At 43.1% G+C, this 24,768-nt stretch overlaps 1 protein-coding gene across 9 annotated transcripts in view; it reads right to left on the bottom strand.

The window, feature by feature from the left end:
- RAPGEF4 (Rap guanine nucleotide exchange factor 4) overlaps positions 1–24,768 on the bottom strand; it is a 321,867-nt gene that overhangs the window by 138,217 nt on the left and 158,882 nt on the right. For 8 of the 9 annotated variants that reach the window (XM_065880400.1, XM_065880401.1, XM_065880405.1 and 5 more), the window contains one exon: positions 1,180–1,252. The exons of the other annotated variant lie outside the window; for it this stretch is intronic. In XM_065880400.1, the coding sequence (XP_065736472.1) occupies positions 1,180–1,252 (73 nt within the window). The remainder of the gene's footprint in view (positions 1–1,179; positions 1,253–24,768) is intronic. 9 annotated transcript variants of the gene reach the window in all.

Below are 24,768 nucleotides of genomic sequence, written 5' to 3'. Positions count from 1 at the left end.
CGGCACATTTGCTTCTAAACATTTGACACGTTTTGCTTCATTTAATCCTCACAACAATCCTATGAGGAAACCGAGGCACAGAGACACTAAGTGCCTTAACGGAAGTCACACAGCTAGGAGACAGCACAGCTGGGATTTCCAGCTCAGTTACTGGTCATCCCTAGATCAGCCAGGGGAGAAAAATCAAGAACAGGGGAAGAAATGAAAGGAAAGAAAGATCTGCCCTCCAACACCCACCTCTCCAAGGACAGAAGAGAAACAGAGAAAGAGAGGACACAGGCTGCCCAGAAACTGGGAAACAGAGGGGACAGAAGCTCACTTAAGATCCTGGTCAGGCGGGAAGGAGGGTCACCTGTAGAGAGTGACAAGTCTGAGCGTGAGAATGAGAGTGGGAATTCAAGGAGGTAGGAAGAGGATGGGAAGGGTGGCTCTGGCTCTGAAGAGGCTTGGAGTGGAAGTACTGCTCGATCCATCAGCGTGTCAGTGTTGAAGTGCCACAGCTTCAGAAACCCCAGGGCTCGCTGCCTCGTAACACATATACGGACAAGAGCCAAGTACGGGGACCCAGAGCCTCAACGAGCAACTCCCAGGGATGGTATCGAGTGCTAAAAAGATGCTTCTGACATGCATGAACAGATAAACAGACTCAGGACACAGGATTTCTTCGAGTCTAGTGCGCACCCATTAGAAAAGAGCATCACAGAGAAAAACTTCCTTTCTTTTATGATCAGCCAGAGACTCAACTGGCTGAAGGCCTGGAATTGGAAGAGGCCACGATTTAAGAAGAAGAAAGAATGAATCCCGCTGCTTCTCTCCTTGATCAGTAGCATCAAAGTAAGCAAGAGGTGTGGCCCTCAGGTGTCTACGACGAACACAGCTCTTGAACCCCATTTTTAAAAGAGCCCAGAAACAACACTTTAAAATGAAGGTATTTTGGGAAAGCATGCTGAAGTTCCGACTAGTACCAGAGCATACCTCCCTCTATCAGCTAAGACCACGAAATTATACTATAGGAACAATTTTTTAAAATAACTCAAGTGTGGGCTGGTGGGTCTGTTTATCCACAAGAGAGTCTGGAGACTTACTGTCAAGCTGGTGTAGGAAGTATTTTTGTGTCACATGAAAACACATGCCGCACAACAGACTTTTATATACAAAATGTTCATGTTTTTCACTTACTGTCATTGTTAGAGCCTGTTTCCATAACACCATAAGGAGGAGCCAGAAGTCCTGCCATGTACTGTCGATACTTCTGAAAGACAAGATTGTAAACTCAGTGTACGGATATTTACTCACTTTGAACATTCACGTATTTACATGTTAAGAAGCAGTAACGCTGGGTGTCAGGAAGCATCTGAGTCTTGTATTTATAGAGCCACGGAGCGTGCTGTCTGGGCTCTGGGGCCTAAAATAAAAATGCTGTGTTCTAAAGAGGTCTTCCCGGATGAGACTGAAAGAGCCCCTGTTGGGGAGGGAGTTCTATCACAGCCCGTTCCTCCATGTATTTGCGGCCGATTAACCAAACGGTGCGGGCTCTTACCCTCCCCTCCACCTCTCGCCAAGCCTCTCATGCTCTCAAACACACGCTCAGGTTTTTGAGGAGGGAAAAGACATTTGGTTTTTGCAGACGCAGATACAAATAAAAGTGCCGCCTTCTTAACAGGTGAATAGCACTGAATCAGCTGTCTTTCAAAGCAAAAAGAAATGCATCTCTAGAAAATGTCTGTTTTGAAAGAAGCTGATTCATCGCCATTTACCAACTTCCTTTTACACTGTACACCTGCCCGTTATGTGACCTCCAAAGAACTTTCGATTTGTTGTCAAATACAATAGTTTGGCTTCATTTAGAACTATGTGGATTCCCCTGAATTGTCTCCCCCTAACTTTTGGTCCAGGCCTGCTTTAAAACCTGGGGCTCAGCGATACATATTAGCCTTGGGAGTCTGTGCTGTTTTGAAGGGATAAGGCTTGGTGAGCATAAAGCGTGTAGGTAGAGCACCCAACAAGAGAGGAGTGACATTTATGAAGAATGGAAAGTGAGTGTAAGACATCGTCTCTTCTCAGGTAATAAGTACAGCCTCCTCCCCTTTCAGAGTGAAAAGCTGGGCAATTTTATTTATTGCATGGTGTCATGTATATTTATGGTGTATAATTATGATGACACATAAATGTTAAACAGCACCAAAGGAATCAACACTATAACGTGCTTGTGGGTTACACAAACGTCAGCAGAAAAGACTTCGTCTGTAGCAGTGGGCAGCCAGCAGCACGCAGTATTGGAGCAGCCATCTGGCCCATTTGGTAGATTTGAATGGTGTTTGTAAAGTAACATTGAAGAGTTCTCAAAAGAGCCTTCTTCTAGTCAAGATGTGACTAGCTTTTTTTAAAATCCTTTTTTCTTCTCGTTCTGAGGCAACTATACTAACACCTGCATGCAAACATTTAAAATCATGATTTTTCTCTGCCTCTGAGTTAACTAATCACTCCAACGTACACATGGGACCAATCCATCACCCTGCATTCCTGAAATTTCCTTTGATAATTCCCCGATTCTGCTTTTCCACTTTCTTATGATACTGTCTACTTTTCTTCCTCATGAGAAAGCACTGATCAAAGCACACTTCTGGGCGTGATATTATGCTGGACTCGGAACAAAACAGGCTCAGAGAGAGCAGATGGGCTAGGTTATGTCCTAAGAAGGTTCTATGACCCGCTACAGCCTTTTGAGGTATTTCTGTCACTGTTAGCAACTACATTAACAGGCTCCTGAAAGAAATAATTCATGTTAAATTAAAGGAGCAATTTTGCTTTGCTTAGAGATGTTGTTTTGGATGCAATGGATGCAATTTGTCTCGGGCACCTCAATGTCAATTTCCATGCACTCCACGGAAGCACCTTGCTGACTCCTAAATGAACAGGACTCCGCCTTCCTTCAACTCCATAGCACTAGGTCTGAGGCTGGCTCAGACCTAGTTGGAGCATGTTACCAGGGCTGCCACTCCTGGGAACAGAAGACAGGGCAGCCGTTTGGGGCGCAGAGTGCGGGCTGGGCTTCAGCGTGTGTTTGTACTGAGCATATACTATGTGCAGACTGTGTCCTAGACACTGGGCTTACTGCAGAGAACAAGCAGACAAGGCCTCTTGCACTTGTGAAACATTGATCTCCTGCAACACAGGGTACCCTGTCTTGCACATAATAGGATATTAACACTTACCGTTGACTCTGGGAATGTGAATGGACATTTTCAAACATACATAAAAATAGAAAGAATACCACACCGCGTACTTAACATCCATCCTCAATAATTATTAACTCATGACTAATGTTATTTCATCTACAGTCCTATCCACTTGCCCCTCTCAGAGTTATCTTGAAGTAAATTCCACATATCATATCATTTAATCCATAAATATTTCAGTAGGAATCTCTAAAAGGTAAGGATTCTTTTCTTCCCCCAAACAAAACCATAACACCACTATCACAACTAAGAAAAGTAACAACATCTCCATAATATCCAGTCAAGTGCAAATTTCTAATTGTTTCATAAATGTCATTGCTGAATTGAATTTAAAAATAATGTATTAGATACACAGACGAATGGAACAGAATACAGAGCCCAGAAATAAACCCACACGTATATGGTCACTTAATTTACAACAAAGGAGGTGCTGGGAAAACTGGATGGCCACATGCAAAAGGATGAAACTGGACCACAATCTTACACCATACACAAAAATTAACTCAAAATGGATGAAAATCTCAAACATTAAGACCTGAAACCATTAAACTCCTAGAAGAAATCATAGGCTGTAGGCTCCTTGATGTTGGTCTTGGAGTGACTTTTTTTGGATTTGACAGCAAAAGCAAAGGCAATCAGAGCAAAAATCAGTAAGTGGGACTACATTAAACTGAAAAGTATTTGCACAGCAGAAGAAACAATCAACAAAATGAAAAAATAACCTACTAAATGGGAGAAAATGTTTACAAACCATGTATCTGATAAGGGGTTAATATCCAAAATATGTAAATATAAAAAACTCAGACTCAGAGATACAGAGAACAGATTGGTGGTTGCCAGAGGTGGAGGGTGGCGAGTGGGTGAAATGGGTTTTTAAAACCTATTTCTGCAGAACCCTGGGCTCCTTGGAGGACCCTCAGGCAAGGGTACCATGGAAGCAGAACCTTCAACTAGAGTGTCTTCACTTTTAGCTGATATATAATTTAGAGTTCTAAGAGCGATTTCATTTGAAAGATGACTTTTGCTTCTAAAAAAGAAAAGTTTACAAACCACAAAATTAAATAATCCCTCAACTTCCAGCCAGACAGATGTCACTCAAAGATCTCCATGAAGAATCAACAAAGACCAAATTAGGATTTGCCTATGAAGTGTCAGGTATTCTATTCTCTGTTAGAAAGACGTCTATGGTTGTAGATTGGCCAAATGACAGGCTGCTCCATACCTGAAAGGGTTATCAACAAAACCGGTAGAACTAAGAATTTAACTGAGATGCATCATGGCGCAATGCTGCCCTTCTCAAACTGAGGTGTGCAGATCCCCCTAGTGTAGCGCCCAGCAGGGCAAGAGGGTATGTGACAAGGGTTAACGGGAGCTCTTCCTAGAGCTTACATTTTATTCTATGTCAAATAGTTTAAAGCATTACTTTCATATTATGGAGCAGAAAACTAAATCTGCATAAATTTTAAAGATTAAAGCATATGCGACTTCAAAGAAAGTTTGAGCTTGCTCCTGGCTACTTCTAGCTACAAAGGGTCTAGACCCAAGGCGTTATGTATTGATTTCCTCTACATTCAGAGAACTTCAGTGGAAAAACCCAAGCACCTCTGATGTAACGGAAAGCGTGCAGATGCTGGAATCACACAAGAAAGGGGTCTTAATTCTGATCCTGCCACATGCCACCTGTGTGAACCTGAGTAAGTTACTTACCTCAGTTTCCTGGGATAATATCACCCATCTTTCAGGGCCATTGGGAGGATGAGAAATAAAATCTAGAGAAGTGCCCAGCACATATTAGGCACTTAATAAATGATTACTGTAGTAGTAATAAACAATCAAGGATTGATCAAACTAATCCCAATATATCTGATGATATTTCCCAAGCAGAGTCTCCAGCTTTAGGGAAGAACACTCTCTAAGTGACTTCTCATCACTGAGGCTGTTGATACACACACAATATAAAGACCCACAATACATCCACTGACCTGTCTGCTAAAGGGAGCTATGGAGAAATAAGAATTTAAAGAATAGATGTTCTAAAGTAATTTTATAATACACTGCCTACTTTCATACCCACATGGCAAAACAGTCCAAAGAGAAGGGAAGAGCCCAGGAGAGAAAGCCCAGAAATAACTGAACAAAAGTAAGGAAAGCCTTTCAGCCACCAGAACTGATTTGGGTTAACAAAATCTTAAAAAAAAAAATCTCTAAATTACAATTGGCCAGTTTTTAAAGCAAAGTCAGTGCAGGGAAGAAATCCTCAGGCTAGTGAGGCCAGAAGCCTGTTCTTAAATCAAGGTGGAGATATGCCACTGGCTATCCTAATGTTTTCTGAGAAAAGACAAAAGATGACAGTCTTAGGAAGGTTAAAACCTGGTCCATGTCTCAGCCCCTTCACTGTCCCCCCAAAGCCACTGAGGAAGGCTGGCTGGGAGGCTGGCAGAGCAGCCACCAGGCCGAGGGAGGCTGTGGGTAAATCCAGCTCTACTGCACAGCCTTGAGCCCCAGGCTGGGGCTGCTCCCACCCAGAGCAGGGGGTACCTTTCTCTACTCTGTGCAATCGCTCCACATGGCCCAGCTGTAGCCTAGGAGCCAGATATAAAAGTTGGGTGGTGTCTGCTGGAGGAGGGGGCATAGTAGACATATGTCATATTCTAAAGGCCAGTCTCAATTTGCCAAGCAGGACACACAGAGAATAAAGACTGGCAGCCTGAACCCCAGCTAGATCCTCTGTGACAAGAGAAGGAGGGGTCCCAGTGGGGCAGAACTCCCCACCCTGGAAGTCAAGGCTTTCCTGACACACTGAGGGCTTTCCCGGGTGTTCTCTGAGCTGCTGCCAAGGCATCTAGGCTGCCAGCACGCAACTGTCACCGCATTCCGCAGCAGCCAGGTGCGGACCTCAGCTTTGGGTACAAGCCTTCCCAGCAACTGTCCCCTGCCTTCTGCCACCAACCCCATCCACCTAGGAGATCTTCAGGTTTCAGGAAAAACGTAAATAACATCCTTAGGCTGGGATATCAACTCTAGAAAAACATTCAAAACAGGAAGCCATGAGGATGATTGACAGGCCTTGCCGTGAACACCTGAGGGTAGGGGTGATGCACATGTGTCAGAACAGGGACATGCTGATGACAGCTCACGGTGGGCAGTGTCCAGGGTTGGGGAAGAATAGAGGGGACTCTACCAAGGGTGTGGGGATATGTCGTGTCATCATGTCCCATTCGTTACGTCTGTACTAGGGTCTCCCAAAGTATTAAAGCTCAGTTCATGAAATGTAATGACAAACAGGTTGCCTGTACTTTCTCTGAAAGTATCCTGATTATGCGGTAGAATAACTTAGAATAGGGAGGTAAAGTATAGGCCCCCCCTCTTTTCTTGGCAAGAGTTCTTTCTTGGCAAGAGTTTCTTGGCAAGAGTTCTTTCACAACTTCTGTATGTGTAATAGGTGGTGGGAAAACGGACATGGCACATTGCTCTAAAATCCCAGAGATCTAGAAAATTCTTAAACATGTGAAGAGGAGAAGGGGAAAAAGTAAAGCAGTTGTAGAGGGAAACCTTCATGCAGAATTTTTCTTTTTACCCTTTTAGAGCCATATGTACTGCTTCTCTCACAGCAGATCACTGGCTGGACCGAGTTTACCTCTTACTGCCGGCTTATTCTTTTTCCTTGTTTCTTGATTTCTCTAGCATCGATCTAACAGGCACAGAGAACTTCTACTGCCTCTTCTTCAGTGATGTTTAATTCATCCTTCAGCTCTAGTATAGATATACCTAAATGGAGGCAAAATCTGTTTGCCAACTCCCGGCCATTTTTAATTCATGAGTTACCGGCAAGAGCTGTAGTTTGGAGGGCAATAATCACAACTATAGCTCTAATGGAGGAAGTTTCCCAAACCTGAATCGCTTAAGAATTCTAGAATGAAGCCCGAGTAAGATGATGCTGCAAGTAAGCAAATGCAGTCTCCCACAGAAACTTCCTTTTGAAATTCTCTCTCCTCCTGGCCTGTGAAGGTGCAGAGATCCCAACCAATTTGTGGAGGGTCCCTCAAATTCTCTCAAGTGAGAGCAGGGCGGTGAGGAATATAGCTTAGGCAGCCCTCACTCAGTCACAGAGATGAGTCAGATTAGCCCAGAGGGAAAGGGAGAGAAAAAGGCATTCACTAAATCAGTCAAGGGGAAAAGAGAAGCACAGTGGGGTCCTCACAGTGGGATCCCCATGGGCTTTGCTTCTAGGGATGGGGACAGCCATTCTCATGTGATCATACAATCATCTCAGTGCAGTGGTGCCAGGGGATAGAAGTAAAAAAGGTACACTGAAAACGTGGCTGGGTGGTACAGCGTGGGGCAAATTCAGATCTGGGAGTCAGGGCAAGGACGTGAAATCTGAGGCTGAGAGGGCTTGGAGGTAAGGGTCAGAGGGCCTTCCAGGTAGAGGGGGAACAGGGGTGGTGTGCAGACAAAGACGCGTCTCTGGCAGGAGAGTCAGGATGAGGGTGTCGGGAGAGGGGAAGGCAGTGGGGACAGAGCGGTGCACGGGCCAAACAGGCAAGGCCTTGGAGGCCATGAGAGGAATTTGGAACATTATCCTACTATAATTGGAAGCGGTTTAAGTGGAGAAGTGACAAGAACAGACATGTGTTTTTAAAAGATCATTCTGGCTGCTGTGTGGAGAACGGTTTTGATGGGAAAATAAAGAAGGCATTACGCCCTTAAGGGGAGGGCAGGCCTGGATGTGGCCCCTCAAAGGGGCCTGAGATTAGCGGAGAGGGAAGAGAGAGAGACGGGGAGCAGGGGTGGTAAAGACCCTTCGTTCCTCAAGGCCGAACAATCTCCAAGTACTTAGACTTGATGATAAAGCCTCGGATTTCTTGCCAAAGCACACTCAACACACGTGCGCTTTTAATATGACTAAAAGGTTCGGCGATTTCAGGAGGCTCATGAATGAGCTCATGAATGATTATAATTTTAGTGCATGCTCTGTATCTTTGAGGGACTGAAATAGCCATGAGCTTCTCTTAGAAAAACTCAAATTGAGAGGAAGACACACACACACAGTAGGTCAACGCTACTTAATTGAGTCATAAAATAATTTGTTCTGGAGCTGTTATTGCACAGGAAATCCTCCTAAACTCTCTTTTTGCTAAGCCTGAACCTACTACAGTCCACCTGATGTATAAATGAGACTATGAACATTGTCTCTAAATAACTGCTACCTCCTTGCTTATATAAAAACCTGTTGATTGACATTTTATTTAAACATATTCGTCTTCAAAGTGATGACTATTAAGTATAGTTATCTTGAATTAAAATGATGAAGCCCAGCACTTATAAAACTAACAGGAATATCGTACTACATACCATGGGAACATGCAAATTCCAAGAAAGTGCTTAAATATTGATAATACAAAATTAGGATGCATCAATCATTTAGAAACCTAAAATAAAGGATCATTTCGCAGAAAGTAACAGCCCTGACTGTCATCCCATTAGAACAAGCTACCAACATTTTGACTTCGCATTCTTGCTCTACAATGTACTTATAAAGGGCAGCAGGCAGCGTAGGAGGGGGATTGGTGAGTAGTGATTCAGGAGGTGCTATAGTCTGGCTGTGTCCCCGCCAAATTCATACGCTGAAATCCTAGCACCCAAGGTAACGGTATTAGGAGGCGGGGCCTTTGGGAGGTGCTTAAGTAGGAGGGGGAAGCCCCCATGAATGGGATCAGTACTCTTCTATGCAGCCTGGGAGAGGGCCCTTACCCCACCATGCTGGCACCCTGATCTCAGACTTCCAGCCTTCAGAACTGGAAAGGATAAACTTCTGTTGTTTCAAAGTCCCCTAGTCTGTGGTATTCTGTTATAGCAGCCTGAAAAGACTAAGACAGTGGGGTAGGGGGGTCTTTTCGTGGCCCAAACAGGTACCTGAACTTCCACTTTAGAGGCATTTCTTTAGTTTCTGTCTTTGTCCCTCAAAACCCGAAACCACTGTGGCATAAGTACTATGCATTTCTGTGGTTATTTTCTGACCGAGTTTCTCTAGAAGCATCCACAGGCTTCTCTCACCTGACCTCCTTAACCCCAATCCTACCTGAAAGCCCACTGTGCATACAGGATCCCGGCTTTTGCCATATCCACGAATGGAAACTATACAAGGGCAGTGACTTTTGCCTGTTTCATACATTGACAGAACTCGACAGCCTGGAGTCGGCTGCTTCTTACCTTCAAACATTCCTGACCTTTGGAGCCTTTCTACTTGAATTTGTTGCAAACTCCCGCAGCTTTTCTGCTCACACATACGGTGCCTACTTTCTTCATCTCCCTTCACTGGTAACATTTCTACTAGCTCTGCTCCAAGGTGCTGTAAACAACCTTGAATCATCCTTGTCAATCCAATCCCATATATACTGACTGCCTATATCTCGGGAATCCCAGTTAACAACTCTGTGTGGTTCTGGAAGCTTCTGTTTCTTGTGGAATACCATACTCCTTGAATTCCTTGAGTGGTTCCTGGTTCCTGTCACCTCTCTGCTCTAGATCACCTGAACTGTTTTCCTTGCAGACTGTGCTCTTAGGCATCTCACCCAGGCCCATACTTTCTAATCCCCTCTGTATCATCAAGTAACAGACTAGGCCTCCACTTCTCTCCTCACGAGCACTAGGAGGTGTCAATAATGAAAGCGGTGCATTCGCCATTCTGGAAAATAGTGTGGAAGAAAACACTAGAGTGGCTTGTGTCCTAGGGGGTAGGGCATGAGACAGGGCAAGGCTGAAAGAGTTGGGGGGATATAAGCTTTAGGATCTAGGCAAACATGAATTCCCATCCCCGTCCTGCAAACCGCCACTGGTGCTAACAAGATTTTTGAGCCTTCACTGGACCTGGCCCCCAGCTGCCCCTCCAGCCTCAGTTCCTACACTCTTCCCCTTTACTTGTCTCCAATCACATTGGCACTTTCAGATCCTCCAGCACATTGAGCTTTCCCCTCCAGGCCTCCTGCTGCCTGAAGCACACTTCCCACTGCTCATCCTTGCCAATTTCCACTCACTCGCACTTACGCATGACCTTCTCTGAGCTCCCGGTTTACAGGAGTCTCTTGTTATTTTCTCTCCCAGTGTCATACCGTTGCTGTCAGTGTGCCCAGGTACTGTGTGGTTCTGTACTGTATCTGAGTGTGTGCTGGTCCAGTGGCTCTCTCCTCTTTTCCACTATAGGCTAACGGAGGGCAGGGACCACATCTATATTCCCCCACTGCGTACCTAAGACCCAGCACAGGGCCTGGAACATAGCAGACTTTCAATGAATATTTGTTGAGCAAATGAGTAAGTGAATGAATTACTGATAGTATTTCTCAAACATTCTGAGGTTCAGGTTCCCCAGTAATAAACCAGAAATATTACCATATACCCCTCATGGTTGATGGAAGGACTGAATGAGATAACCTGGGTAAAGCACCTCACAACCCAGGCACACAATAAATACTAGTCCCCATTCCCTCTACATCATGATTTCTTCTCATACTGATTTGGCCAAGGGCTACGTTCCCAGTTAAAAAATTAATGCCTGAAAGAGAAATAAGTCTAATGGATGAAGATCTACAAAAATAAATCTGGGGCTTCCCTGGTGGTGCAGTGGTTGAGAGTCCGCCTGCCGATGCAGGGGACACGGGTTTGTGCCCCGGTCCGGGAAGATCCCACATGCCGCAGAGCGGCTGGGCCCGTGAGCCATGGCCGCTGAGCCCGCGCGTCCGGAGCCTGTGCTCTGCAACGGGAGAGGCCACAACAGTGAGAGGCCAGCGTACCGCAAAAAATAAATAAATAAATAAATAAATCTGATAATCTGAAGATACAATGAAAGAAACCATCTGAAACCACATGATGTCCATGGTCAAATATCTCTGTGATGTTTGTTTGCTCTTTATGAATAAGCTTCTTGCTTTTAGAGAAGGGACAGGAGAAGCATGAAGATCAGTTGATGCTGATAAAACAAGACCTAAACTTAACTCATCAAAAATCTCTAAGTACTAATCAATTTTGTAATTTAAAAGAAAGTACAGAGGGATAGAGCAGCCAGTCTTCTCTACCAGAATTAGCACCAAAATGCACTCGTTAGTGAAAATTTAGTTTTAAGAGACCCATGTATGAATCTAGCTGAAAAAAACTGGCAGCCATATATAAATAGATGATGGTAGAAAATGATTCATTTTATATATCCAACTTATTTTTTCATAATTCTGCCTATTGCTGTCGTTTTCAAAGCCACATCATTTTTAAATAAGTTTGCTTTTTATTTTGTTCTAACTACCACTGTCCCTTTTTCTCTCCCGCTCTTCCTCTCTAGTATAAAAATTTTTATTGCTATAAAATAAATAAAAGCACATGGCAAAAAATTTAAACTACACGGTTTGTAAAATGAAAAAAAATAATTCTCCCCTCTCACTCCCCTCCCACCTACTGACCTACCCAGGCTACTGCTGACACTCATTTCTTCTGTAAGGTCCAGAGTTTTTCTATGCTCATGCCAACATATACCTCTCCATTGGCTTTAAACAAAAGGGATCATATGGTACATGATATTTTGTCCTTTTGTTCCTAATAATACATCTTGGATAGCTTTTGCTATAAGAACACATTTCACCATCGCTTTCTTGTCAGACACCTCATTTGGGGGCTACACCTCCATTTAACTCAACTGGGGGAGATCTGGAAAATATATCGAATTTGCATTGTCAATAGATCTTTCCTGAGTTTAAGACAAAAAGATAAAGATCATATATACAGATCTTACCAAGTGGTGATTTCAGTTTTATTCTTGACAATCAGACAGCACTGTAAAAATTTAATTCCAAGGCAAACAAATGTGCAAGCATATCACTTGGAAACGTCTCTGATCTCTCTGGTGGCTTATCTAATTGGTGTCATTATGTTGTAGTGCCATCGGCTGCCAACTGTATTTTTTGTAAACTTGAAAAAGGCTTCCATTTGAAGAAAAACTATTGTGTGTGCTCCCTCCCCCAACACTGTCAGAAGAAAAAAGAAATTTAATTAAATTTCAATCTCTGACAGTTTAAAATAATAGAAGAGAAATTATAAAACATTATGGATGAGAACTACCATACGACCCAGCAATCCCACTCCTGGGCGTATACCCTGAGGAAACCATAATTCAAAAAGAGTCATGTACCACAATGTTCACTGCAGCTCTATTTACAATAGCCAGGACATAGAAGCAACCTAAGTGTCCATCGACAGATGAATGGATAAAGAAGATGTGGCACATATATACAGTGGAATATTACTCAGCCATATAAAGAAACGAAATTGAGTTACTTGTAGTGAGGTGGATGGACCTAGAGTCTGTTATATAGAGTGAAGTAAGTCAGAAAGAGAAAAACAAATACCGTATGCTAACACATATATATGGAATCTAAAGAAAAAAATGGTTCTGAAGATCCTAGGGGCAGGACGGGAATAAAGACGCAGACGTAGAGAATGGACTTGAGGACATGGGGAAGGGGAGGGGCAAGCTGGGATGGAGTTAAGAGTGGCATGGACATATATACACTACCAAATGTAAAACCGATAGCTAGTGGGAAGCAGCCGCAGAGCACAGGGAGATCAGCTCGGTGCTGTGTGTCCACCTAGAGGGGTGGGATAGGGAGGGTGGGAGGGAGACGCAAGAGGGAGGAGATATGGGGATATATGTATATGCATACCTGATTCACTTTGTTATAAAGCAGAAACTAACACACCATTGTAAAGCAATTATACTCCAATAAAGGTGTTAAAAACAAAGCAAAACATTATGGATGGTGTCTGAGTATTATTTTCTGATTTTGGTAACTGTGTTGTGGTAATATAAGAAAATGTCCTTGTTCTATGGAAACATACCCTGAAATATTTAATATTTAGTAATAGAGGAATACAATGTCTCAAATTACAAATGATTCAGAAACAAATGAAAAAGACAAAGAAAACGAGGCAAAATGTAAATAATTGGCAGAATTGGAGTAAAAAGCTTAGGGGAGTTCTTTATGCTATTCTTGCATTTTTTCTGAGTATATTTAAAATTATATAAAAATTAAAAGTTTCCAAGAAATGACAAGGAGTCAGAGTTGAACCTTTAAGTGACTACTCTTAGTGCATTTATTCTGTCAACATCTGCCTTCCCCAACTCGGCTCAGTTACAGGCTCTGCCCCCATTTTGTAGGTCCAGCTGCCTCTGACTCTCCAGCAAGTCCTTATCCAAGTGGAAGCTCTGTCCCCACCAGCAGGGACAGTGGTCCCTGGATGCCATGTGTCTAGGTATCTGGCATGTGGGGAGGAGGTATGCAGGGGTGGAAAGGGTGAAAAGAGCGACAGCCTTCCCCAAATCCCACCTCATGTGCTTGGCCCCATAGCTGGACTTTGACCTTGACTCCTTATGTGTCCACTCCTCGGCTGGGACTCGAGTCCGGCCCTCAATGCCGTCCACAGCCTGCTTGCCCTTGCCTGCCTCCTTCCCTAGAGGATATTTCTTGTCCCTTGTACCTCTGGTTCTAGCCTGAAATACTGCCCAACCTTGACAGATGACACAAAACTGCAATGCAGTCACCTGGTCCGGTTTTTGTTTGTTCTTTCTCTGCTGGCAACCCTTTTATCCAGGCCCCACCCATCAGACCAGAGGACCCTCCTGGTCTCAATGCCATCCTGGATCAAGGCGGACTTTGCTAGGCTCTCCGAGCACTGTCATTTTGATTGTTGGCCACTGCCCTCAGGGGTCAGCCTTCCAGCCTTTTTGTAACCAGGTTTTCTGGGAATTGCTTTCTGGCCTCTTTGCATTCTCCACACTGGGCTGTCTTGAGGCCCGAGGACACCAGATGTCTCATTTCCACTGTAGGCAGAGCTGAGGAGTTTAACAGTCCTACGCAGAGTAACCTCTGATCACACACAAAAACAGACTGATTTCTGCTGCAATCTAGAAACTCAACTTCAAATGTCAATTCTCAGAAAATTGTTACATCGGGCTTTTCTATAAATTCTCTCTCTAGTGCTAGAAGGAAAGAAACCACCTTTCCACCAGTCAACGCAAAATCTAAACAATATGATATACTGTGCCATGCTTATGGAAACCCAAAGTATAAGACATGAATTTGTGTTTCCCAATATTTGTAATATATAGGTATTCTTGATTTTATTGTAGGTTTAAATAAAATTCCTGATGTTTTGAAAATATCATTGCATTTTGCCCCAATAAACATGGATATGGTTTTTTTTAATAACATCCATCAAATACATTGAGGTACATTTAAATTTGGGGGGAAAATTAAAGCACACTGCCTCAGAGAGTTAGAACAATCTGGAAAGAAAACTTTAGGGAGTGGAGGAGTACCTTATTAAAAATTCCTCATAAGCCTCACTGGGAAAGGAGATATTGCCAACCGCTTTTCCACACGGCACACAGCTAATGTGGACAAAAAGGATGCCTCTTCCTCCAGTGAAAATGTCAAGCTGAAAATGACACCTTTAAGGAGAGATGTGGCAGCCAAGTGAGGGACTCTGAATCTGGACCCCAGGACCTATGGGCATCTTATCTGAACCTTCTCTGCCCACCCTCAACACTGCCCCCCCCCCCAAACGATGACATTCTGGTTTGTCCTCCAATTAGAGGTCCAGCCTGTCTATATCCCAACGAGCTGGGACATCTGCCCAAGTGCCTCTTCATCTCACGTATGGGTGTAAGGGAGCTGGCCAAAGGGCAGTATATGAGTCTGAACAAAAATGCTGACCGGAGGGGCCTGTCCAAATGGGTCTAGAGAGTGCGGGGGCCCTGAGGAAAGGTATGGAGTTGGGGAGGGGGGGACGGTGGAAAGTACGAAGCACGGATCAGAGTCACTCAGAGCAAAGAGGAGGTGGTTGGGCAATGCTGAGTGCGAGGGGTACGCTGTGTGGCTGGTGGATGCATTCAGGGGGTGCAGGATTTGGCAGCCACGCTGGACTTCTCCCCGGCTTTCCTGTGCTCTCCACTCCAGCTTCTCCTCCCTCAAGGGTGGCCCTCTTCCCCATCTGGTTGTCTACCATGACATGACCTCCACCTCCCTTTCAGATCTTTGTCTCCTGTTCTGACAACCCTCCATCTTGATGTTTGAGCCCGCACAAGCCCCCAACCTCCTATATGGAAATCCTCTGGTACCTCCAACCCTCTTCTCAGCTTGGATCCACTTCTGGCCACTGGCTCTCCTGCTGTCCCCACCCTCGACCAGACCTCACACAGCTGGGCTCAGGTTGCTCAAATGCCCAGGCTCCAGCCTGCAGGCCTACCCCTCTGATGTTGCCAAGTAACACGGTTCCTCTCCTCCAGGCCAGTCACCTGGGAACTTACCAGCCCCAAGCTCGTCATGCTGCCATTTCTGCCTCTCAGCTGCAGTTTGACAGAAAGTGCTCTGCACACTGTAAAGTGCCATGCAGATGCTGTGTATGAGTACTGAATACGGCTGTTATGCCATGAAACTAAGACACAGGCTGCAGAAGGCAATTCCAAAGATGCGAACTTCCGTTTAAAAGCATCCTAGAGAATGTCCACCTTCCTTTCATTAATTTACCCAAAGCTGGGTCTGCAGAGAACACTAACTGGGGTCTAGTTTGCCTTTTTGGGGTGATAAAAAGGTTCTAAAATTGATCGTGGAAATGGTTGTACAAAATACTAAAAGCTATTGAATTGTATACTGTAAGTGGGCAAATTGTACGGTCTGTGCATTGTGTCACAATAATAAAGCTGCTTGAAGAAAAGAGAAAACACTGAATGGCCTTGCAGGATGTGGACCTACCTTACCCACCATATCCACCTGGCTGTCAGAGGGAGGGATCAGAAAAAGATGTCATTTTCCAGGAATCCTGGGTGGGCTCTGCTGAAGTATATACCCTGATTTTACCTGCCTGAAGCCCCAGTCTGTCCATCCCTGCTGCAGGCAGCTCCTCACACAGGAATGCTGCACAACAAGAGAACTGGCATGTGTAGGTTTCTTGGTGCCTATAGCATGCAGCGCTATGCCTACTTTTTTCAGCATTTGATTTTTCCAAACAAAAGGAGAAACCAAGCACATAAAACCCAACAGTGAATTGATGAGCAACTTTGCATATATATAGAATTTCCAGGCAATAAAGCATGCTCTCCAACAAGCTTGTCTTTGTTTGGAGGAAAATTATGCTTTGCTTTCACACAATGCCCTCAGCCAAGCCCAGTGTGCCCTCCTAATTTAAATTAGTCTTTCAATTGTATGATCGTTCCAAAAGAAATGAATTTTCACTACACTCATTCAGGGAACTTAACCAAAACTTGCATTTTTCTTGGGGGAGGTGGCAAACCCACACAGTGAGATTTTCTGCTTTGCCACAATCTTAAGATTAATCATTTTCTGAATATCTATAAATATTATTTTGATCATGTGAATGGCTTTAAATAGCTGTTTATGAAAAACTCACAGTACTGTACGTCTGCAAAGAAATAAGCCTAATATAAAATGTGAGCAAGAGAATTATACCCAAATTGCACAATTATATTCTAATTTGTAGATTATAATTCAGTGTGTCATAATGATTTATCCTGAAAATTATGTTATCTCAAAAAGAAAGTAAAAAACTGATGAGGATAACTTTTCTCATGAATCCTGAGACGCTTCATTCACTGGGTAATTTTGGTCTGTCCTATCTCAATAAGGACATTTCAAATCAAAGACCTCAGACGGAAGGTTAATAAATCTTGACAGTTTCAACAGGCTGTTTTCTTACTGTATGTTAAATTCTGTGTGAAGTTCATATAATCTGGCATAAAATGGAGGATTTTTAAAAAATGTTTAAAACTTGGCTTTTCAGAAAATGTCTTAATGGTATCTCTTCCTCACTGCTGGGTTATTTCCCAGAAAGAGCTCCATTTCACTGTAATTTTTCTAGATAAGGCTCTGAAAGAAGAGGATACCACGGCACTGGGGAACATGAGAAATCTGATCAACAGTGGGTTAATTTTTTTAATTGTCATAAATATACAGCTCATTCTATAAATTCATGATCTGGACAAGCCAATCATTCTAAATGCCTTTGGGGCAAATTCTGCTTTTTTTTGTTTTTTTTTTTTGGAGAAAGCATTATTTTTATCCCTACCCTTCCTAACCCTCTCCCTCCCATATGCAAAATGAGATATTCATCTCTGAATGCCCTTGGTAACCTGAGCATACGTATTTTGAGGACAAATTATGTCAGCATAAAATTCAGAACTGGCAGTCTCAGAGAACAGAGGCAGAAGTAGGTTTGCTATATAGAAAATTAAACCATTTTAGTAATAACTAAAATCACAGAAAATTATGAACCATAACTCAGGAAATACGCCTCTTTTGGCAAGTTCATGTAAGTTACAAATCAACACATACAGTTTATCTCAGGTAAAGCATGCACTGTGAACTTTCTACCAGGGAGCTGGTAGAAAGCACTCAACCCTTGGATAGGGGAGGCTGCAAAAGCGGTAAAAAGGGTCTCAGATGGCTTAAAAATATTCACTGGCTCTGTTTTCTAGCAGTTGCCAATGACAAGTTCCAAAAAGCCAAACTTTTAATTAAATACTAAAATACTAAAATACTAAAAAGTAGGATGCCACAACCCTTAAAAAAAAAAAATCAGAATGGCTCACAACAGGACAGGGACTCAAGAGTAAGTACTAAAAGTAGAACCCAGCTGTTGTCTCAAAAAAGACTAAAAACAAAGAAGAACTGAAAACATTAAAGCAAAATGGTTGCAGGGATGCTGCCAAGGGGGCATTTAAAACAGACCCAGAAAGTAACAACAAATCTCTCCCCTCTCCACCACCTTCCCTCACATACCAGAAGCCATAGGGAGCACTCTAAAGAAAATTCAAAAACTGTTCTTCTGTTTGGTATACTTTGAAGGTGTTCAGAGTACAAGGCATCAATCAGCCAAGGAACACATAGAAAGTTCAAGACAGTTCAAGTCCAATTTTGCGATAATGATTATGCAATGTTCATTGCCCACTTCAAAGGCCAAAATAGAGTGTGCACATGCTTATGTAAGTATGAGCATTTTCCAAAAGGTTGGCACACACTGGAATAAGAAAGCAGATGGCAAGACATCTATGCCATTATTTTTGGCTTCTCTGAAATGCTCCCTCAGAGCAAAGATTTCAGCACCCACCTCTTCTAAAGTCACAGTTGAGTTTTCTCTTCTTATTAAATTTTTTAAAAATTAATTTATTTTAATTTATTTTTGGCTGTGTTGGATCTTCACTGCTGCGTGCAGGCTTTCTCTAGTTGCGGCGAGCGGGGGCTACTCTTCATTCCAGTGCGTGGGCTTCTCGTTGTGGTGGCTTCTCTTGTTGCAGAGCACGGGCTCTAGGCACGCCGGCTTCAGTAGCTGTGGCACGAGGGCTCAGTAGCTGTGGCTCATGGGCTCTAGAGCACAGGCTTAGTAGTTGTGGCGCACGGGCTTGGTTGCTCCATGGCGTGTGGGATCTTCCCAAACCAGGGTTTGAACCTGCATCCCCTGCATTGGCAGGTGGATTCTTAACCACTGTGCCACCAGGGAAGTCCTAAATTTTAATTTTTGCAGTCAATCTCAAAGCTCATGGCTAAATTCCTATTCAGATTGAAATGAATGTTTCATTTTTTTCCTACTTCTCCAGATAGTCACTCATATGCACTTCCAAAATAAATCTTCGGTTTTTTACAAAATGACTCTTCTACTCTCTCCCACTAAATCCTTTTCCCTAAAAGGAAGGGAGGGAGGGAAGGGAGGAAAGGAAGCAAAGGAAGCAAAGGAAGGCAAGGAAGAAAAATGTAAGAACTAGGATGATAACTTTTATAAAGCTTACCCCTGATTTTCTACTGTAAGCCTTGCAGTAAAAGGTAGTTTAAAATTTGGATTCAATACCAGCAAATCAATATAATACAACACATTAACAAAATGAAGGATAAAAATCATTTGATCATTTCAATAGATGCAGAAAGAGCATCTGACAAAACTCAACATCCTTTTATGATAAAAGCTCTCAACAAAGTTGGTACAAAGGGAACACACCTCAACATAATAAAGGCCATACACACAACAAGCCCACAGCTAACATCATACTCAAAAAGCTAAAATCTTCTCCTCTAAGATCAGGATGCCCATTCTCGCCATTTTTATTTAACATAGTACTGGAAGTCCTAGCCAGAGCAATTACGCAAGAAAAAGAAATAAAAAGCATTTATACCATAAAAGAAGTAAAACTGTCACTATTTGCATGAAATATTATATATATAAAACCCTAAAGACTGCATCAAAAAACTGTTAGAATAAACAAATTCAGTAAAGTTGCAGGATACAAAATCAAGATACAGAAACGTGTGGCATTTCTATACACTAATAATGAACTATTGGAAAGAGAAATTAAAAAAACAATTGCATTTACAATTGCAATTAAAATACCTAGGAATAAATTTAACCAAAGAGGTGAAAGATCTGTATACTAGATGTTAATCAAAGAAACTGAAGAAGACACAAATAAATGGAAAGATATTCCATGCTCATGGATTGGAAGAATCGATATTGTTAATAAGAATTGATATGTCCATACTACCCTAAATGATATACGGATTCAATGCAATCCCTAACAAAATTCCAATGGCATTTTTCACAGAAATAGAACAAAGAAACCTAAAATGTGTCTGAAACCACAAAAGATCCCAAATAGCCAAAGCAATCTTGTGAAAGAACAAAGCTGGAGGTATGGGAGTGTGGGAGGGAGACGCAGGAGGGAGGGTTTATGGGGATATATGTATACGTATAGCTGATTCACTTTGTTATACAGCAGAAACTAACACAATAGTGTAAAGCAATTATACTCCAATAAAGATGTTAAAAAAAAAAAAAAAGAAGCCATTGCTAGGAGGGAACCTAATGGGGCCCCAAAGAAAGGAGAGATACATTTCTGAGCCCAAAGAAATATGAACACTATTTTAAACCACTTAAAAATAAACACAGCATGATAAATAAGACCATTAGACAATTGTGAAATTATGTTGATTCATATACTACATATAAAATAATAAAATATTTGTTGTTCTCCTAAAAAAAAAAAAAGCTGGAGGTATCATGCTTCCTGATTTCAAACCATATTACAAAGCTATGGTAATTTAAACAGTATGGTGTTGGCATAAAAACAGATACAAAGATCAATGGAACAAAATAGAGAACCCAGAAATAAATGCACACATATATGGTCAATTAATTGACGACACAGGAGCCAAGAATATACAATGGAGAAAGGACAGTCTTTTCAGAAAAATGGTGTTGGGGAAATTGGGCAGCCTCATGCAAAAGAATGAAATTGTATCACTATCTTATACCATACACAAAAATTAACTCAAAATGGATTAAAGACTTGAATGTAAGACATCAAACCGTAAAACTCCTAGAAGAAAATATAGGCAGTTAGCTCCTTGACATCAGTCATGGTGATAATTTTTGGATTTAACACCCAAAGCAAAACTCAACAAGTGGGACTACATCAAACTAAAAAGCTTCTGCACAGGAAAGGAAACCAGGAAACCATCAACAAAATGAAAAGGCAACCTACCAACTGGGAGAAAATATTCGCAACTCCTGTATCTGATAGGGGGTTAATATCCAAAATATATAAAGAACTCATACAACTCAATAGCAAGAAACCAAACAACCTGATAAAACATGGGCAGAGGATTTGGACATTTTCCCAAAGAAGACATTTAAGTGCCAACAGATACACGAAAAGGTGCTCAACATCACCAAGGATGTGGAAAAACCCTGTGCACTCTTGGTGGGAATGTAAATTGGTGCAGTCACTATGGAAAACAGCACAGAGGTTCCTCAAAAAAATTAAAAGTAGATTTATGGTATGATCCAGCAATTCCACTTCTTTGTATTTATCCAAAAGAGATGAAAACACTAACTCAAAAAGATATCTGCACCTCTGAGGTTCATTGCAGCATTATTTACAATAGCCAAGACATGGAAACAATAAATGCCCCTCAATGGATGAATGGATAAAGAAAACGTGGTGTGTGTGTGTGTGTGTGTGTGTGTGTGCACGTGCACACACACTGGAATATTATTCAGCCATAAAAAAGAAGGGAATCCTGCCATTTGTGACAACATGAATGGACCTTGAGTGCATTCTGCTAAGTGAGATAAGTCAAACAGAGAAAGACAAATACTGTATGACCTCCCTTATATGTGGAATCTTAAAAAAACCAAACTGATAGATACAGAGAACAGATTGATGGTTGCTGGGGGGGAGGGGTGGGGAAAGGGGGACAAAATGGGTAAAGGTGGTCAAAAGGTACAAACTTCCAGTTATATAATGTACATATAGGGATGTAGTGAGCAGCGTGGTGACTAGAGTTAATAATACTGTGTTGTGTATCTGAAAGGTGCTGAGAGAGTAAGTGGATCTTAAAAGTTCTCATCACGGGGCTTCCCTGGTGGCGCAGTGGTTGAGAGTCCGCCTGCCGATGCAGGGGACACGGGTTCGTGCCCCGGTCCGGGAAGATCCCACATGCCGCGGAGCGGCTGGGCCCGTGAGCCATGGCCGCTGAGCCTGCGCGTCCGGAGCCTGTGCTCCGCAACGGGAGAGGCCACAACAGTGAGAGGCCTGCGTACCGCAAAAAAAAAAAAAAAAAAAAAGTTCTCATCACAAGAAAAGAAATTTTGTAACTGTGTATGGTGATGGATATTAACTAGACTTATTGTGGTGATCATTTCGCAATATATACATATACTGTATTGAGTCATTCTGCTGTAATCCTGAAACCAATATATGGTTATATGTCAATGATATCTCAAGTAAATAAAGACTCTTGAAATCATTACAGGAAAGCAATACTGTGTAGTGCAAAGAGGCTAAAACCTCTGGTCAGAGGCGTACTACTGTGAAGTGCCTGTTTTTACACGAAAGCATCCATGATGAAGTTGTGAATGAACTTGAAAAGGCCTATGCACAGATCTGTACGTGCAACTCATCAGACTCTAATGTTCTCCACAGACCACTCCACACCAAACAGGCAGTAAGCACGTTCCTTGGAACAGTGGAAGAAGAAGAAAGAAGGTAGCCCAGTGGTTATGGGGACAAGGCTATGGATCACCCTAGAAGTTATGTGCAACTGACAATTGTGACAAGTCTTGCCCATGATGTGTCCTTTGGATGCACAGATAAGTAGCATCCTTACCAAGCATTTGAGCAGAATTCTCGGTTGCCTTGTACCTCAAGGATCAGACTGTAACACTGCGAACAGCAATATTCCAATGAGTGGGGCTAAGATTGGAGGTGCATTTGGAAGTGAAAAGCATACTGGTAGTGGCTGGGAACCTGGCCGTGATGAAAGCAACCAAGTTTCAGTAAACGTATTTTAGAGTCACGTTTCTTCAAGTCTTTGAGGCATTCCTGGAACCCTTTCTTCTGAAGAAGACAAGAACGTTAAGATTTGCCCTGAACAAATGCATCATATTGACTAGGACAGTGGCTAATAGGCCCCTGAGACCCTAACTAAATCAAGAAACTCATTTTTTAAATATAGAAATAAAGTTGTTATAACATTAAAAAGAAAAAAAAAGATCCCAGAATCTTGAGTCAAAAGTCTTGTGCTCACCTCCCCACGGTTTGGGGCAGCAATCTGTGGATCTGCTTTGTATGGTGCAGAGGGCTGCAGGAATGCAGGTGCTATTGTTACAAGGTTTCAGGAACGCTTTCTTTTTTTTTTTTTTTTTTTTTTCCCTTTTTGTGGTACAAGGGCCTCTCACTGCTGTGGCCTCTCCCGTTGCGGAGCACAGGCTCCAGACGTGCAGGCTCAGAGGCCACGGCTCACGGGCCCAGCCACTCCGCAGCATGTGGGATCTTCCCGGACCGGGGCATGAACCCGTGTCCCCTGCATCGGCAGGCGGACTCTCAACCACTGTGCCACCAGGGAAGCCCCAGGAACGCTTTCTTAGTCTCCCACCAGCTTCCACTGTCTTTAATAGGGGACATCAGGCAGGTGCTTTCATCTTCTGATACTGTGCCCCAACTGCGTGTGGCTCTCCCCCAGGACGGAGCTGCCGGTGCCTTTGCTCAGGCTTCCTCCTGCCTGGCCATGCCCTTGCTTGGTCTGCCCCACTGGGTCTTACCCATTCATCCTTCACAGCTTCTAATCACAGACGTACAACTGACCGTTGCCATCGAGTCCTACTATACTCTGGGCAGATTTCTAGCATCATCTCTCTCTGATAGACCGTACATTCCCATTAGGCAGGAACCATGCCTTGTTTCTCTTTCTGACACCACCCTGTGGCATGGTGCCTGACAAAAGCTGGGACCTCAGTAAAGTTGACTGCATAGATGCACATACAGCAAGATGCCATCAATATACGGGAAAACGTGCAGCATGGGAATGTTTTTAAATTTCCAATTTTCTCTTCTAGTCATCAGTTCAAAGTTTGAAGAACTATACTCCAAAGAATGCCACAGCTGAAGCCATACGGAGGGCTGCCCTATATGCACGCTAGCCTGGCCAGCACCGCATCCTCGTCACTCACTCCATGCATCTCTTAATTTGTACTCAGAAGAGCCTGAAACTAGGACTTGGATGCGGCTCATTTGGGAGGTGATCCCAGGAAGCAAGAGGGAAGGACAGGAAAACAGACAAGGAAGGAGGAAAAGACAGTAAAGCCTGTGTGAGCTGGTTATCCCACCGGGGACCCAGGTAGAATGCATCGCAGAATTCTGCCTCCTAAAGCACAGGAGTCTGGGGAATTTATTTGCAGACTCCCATCCGCATTAATTGAAGAGTGTCCCCAGAGGCATTAACTCCCCCCAAACTTCCTAACTATCCAGAGTTTAGGTTGTACAAGCTCTTGTGGTTTAGGAAGAAGCAGAGGGGCTGGGAATAGCTGAGGTGGGGCATGCATGTGCACAGGAACTGTCCATCACAGCTGCAGCTGACGTGGAAGGTAGGCCACAGCACACGGTTAACTATAGCTAAGAAAAGGGCAGCATAAGTAAATACTGATAAAGTCTTATATCATGTATTCCTGGATTATGCAGCTAAATTAAAAACCTGATTCCAAGACACAGTCCATTAATCGATGAAAAGAAAATGCTTAATGGGGCTATGAAGATGTCCTAGCTGGGCCTTGGGGACAGAGTTCCCAGGAAACCAGGTGACTCTGCCAGCTGATGCTCAGGAATATCCAAGATTTATAATCTTCCCCGACCCCCAACCAGCCCTGACTCCAGCCCTCTACCTTTCCTTCTATCCCGTTCGCGGGGCAAACAAAGGGCTAAGAATTGCCCTACAACTTTCTCACTCACTGTGACTTCTTTTCACCATATAAATTGGTCTCGATGACCATTTTATAAAAATGAGTGGAGGGAGAAGCAAAGAAGAAAGGAGGAGGGACTTGCTGACCTAAGTTCAATCACTTAAAGGTAGCTTCCCCTCCCCTCTCTGGGCTCTGATGATCGATTAGAAAGAATTCCCATCTACCTTACATGCTGGGAGAACCCACT

The sequence above is a fragment of the Phocoena phocoena genome, chromosome 7 (genome assembly GCF_963924675.1).
Source record: "Phocoena phocoena chromosome 7, mPhoPho1.1, whole genome shotgun sequence".
Lineage (NCBI taxonomy): Eukaryota > Metazoa > Chordata > Mammalia > Artiodactyla > Phocoenidae > Phocoena > Phocoena phocoena.
The sequence above is the reverse complement of the archived record's forward strand: the minus strand, read 5'-3'. Positions and strand labels throughout refer to the sequence as shown.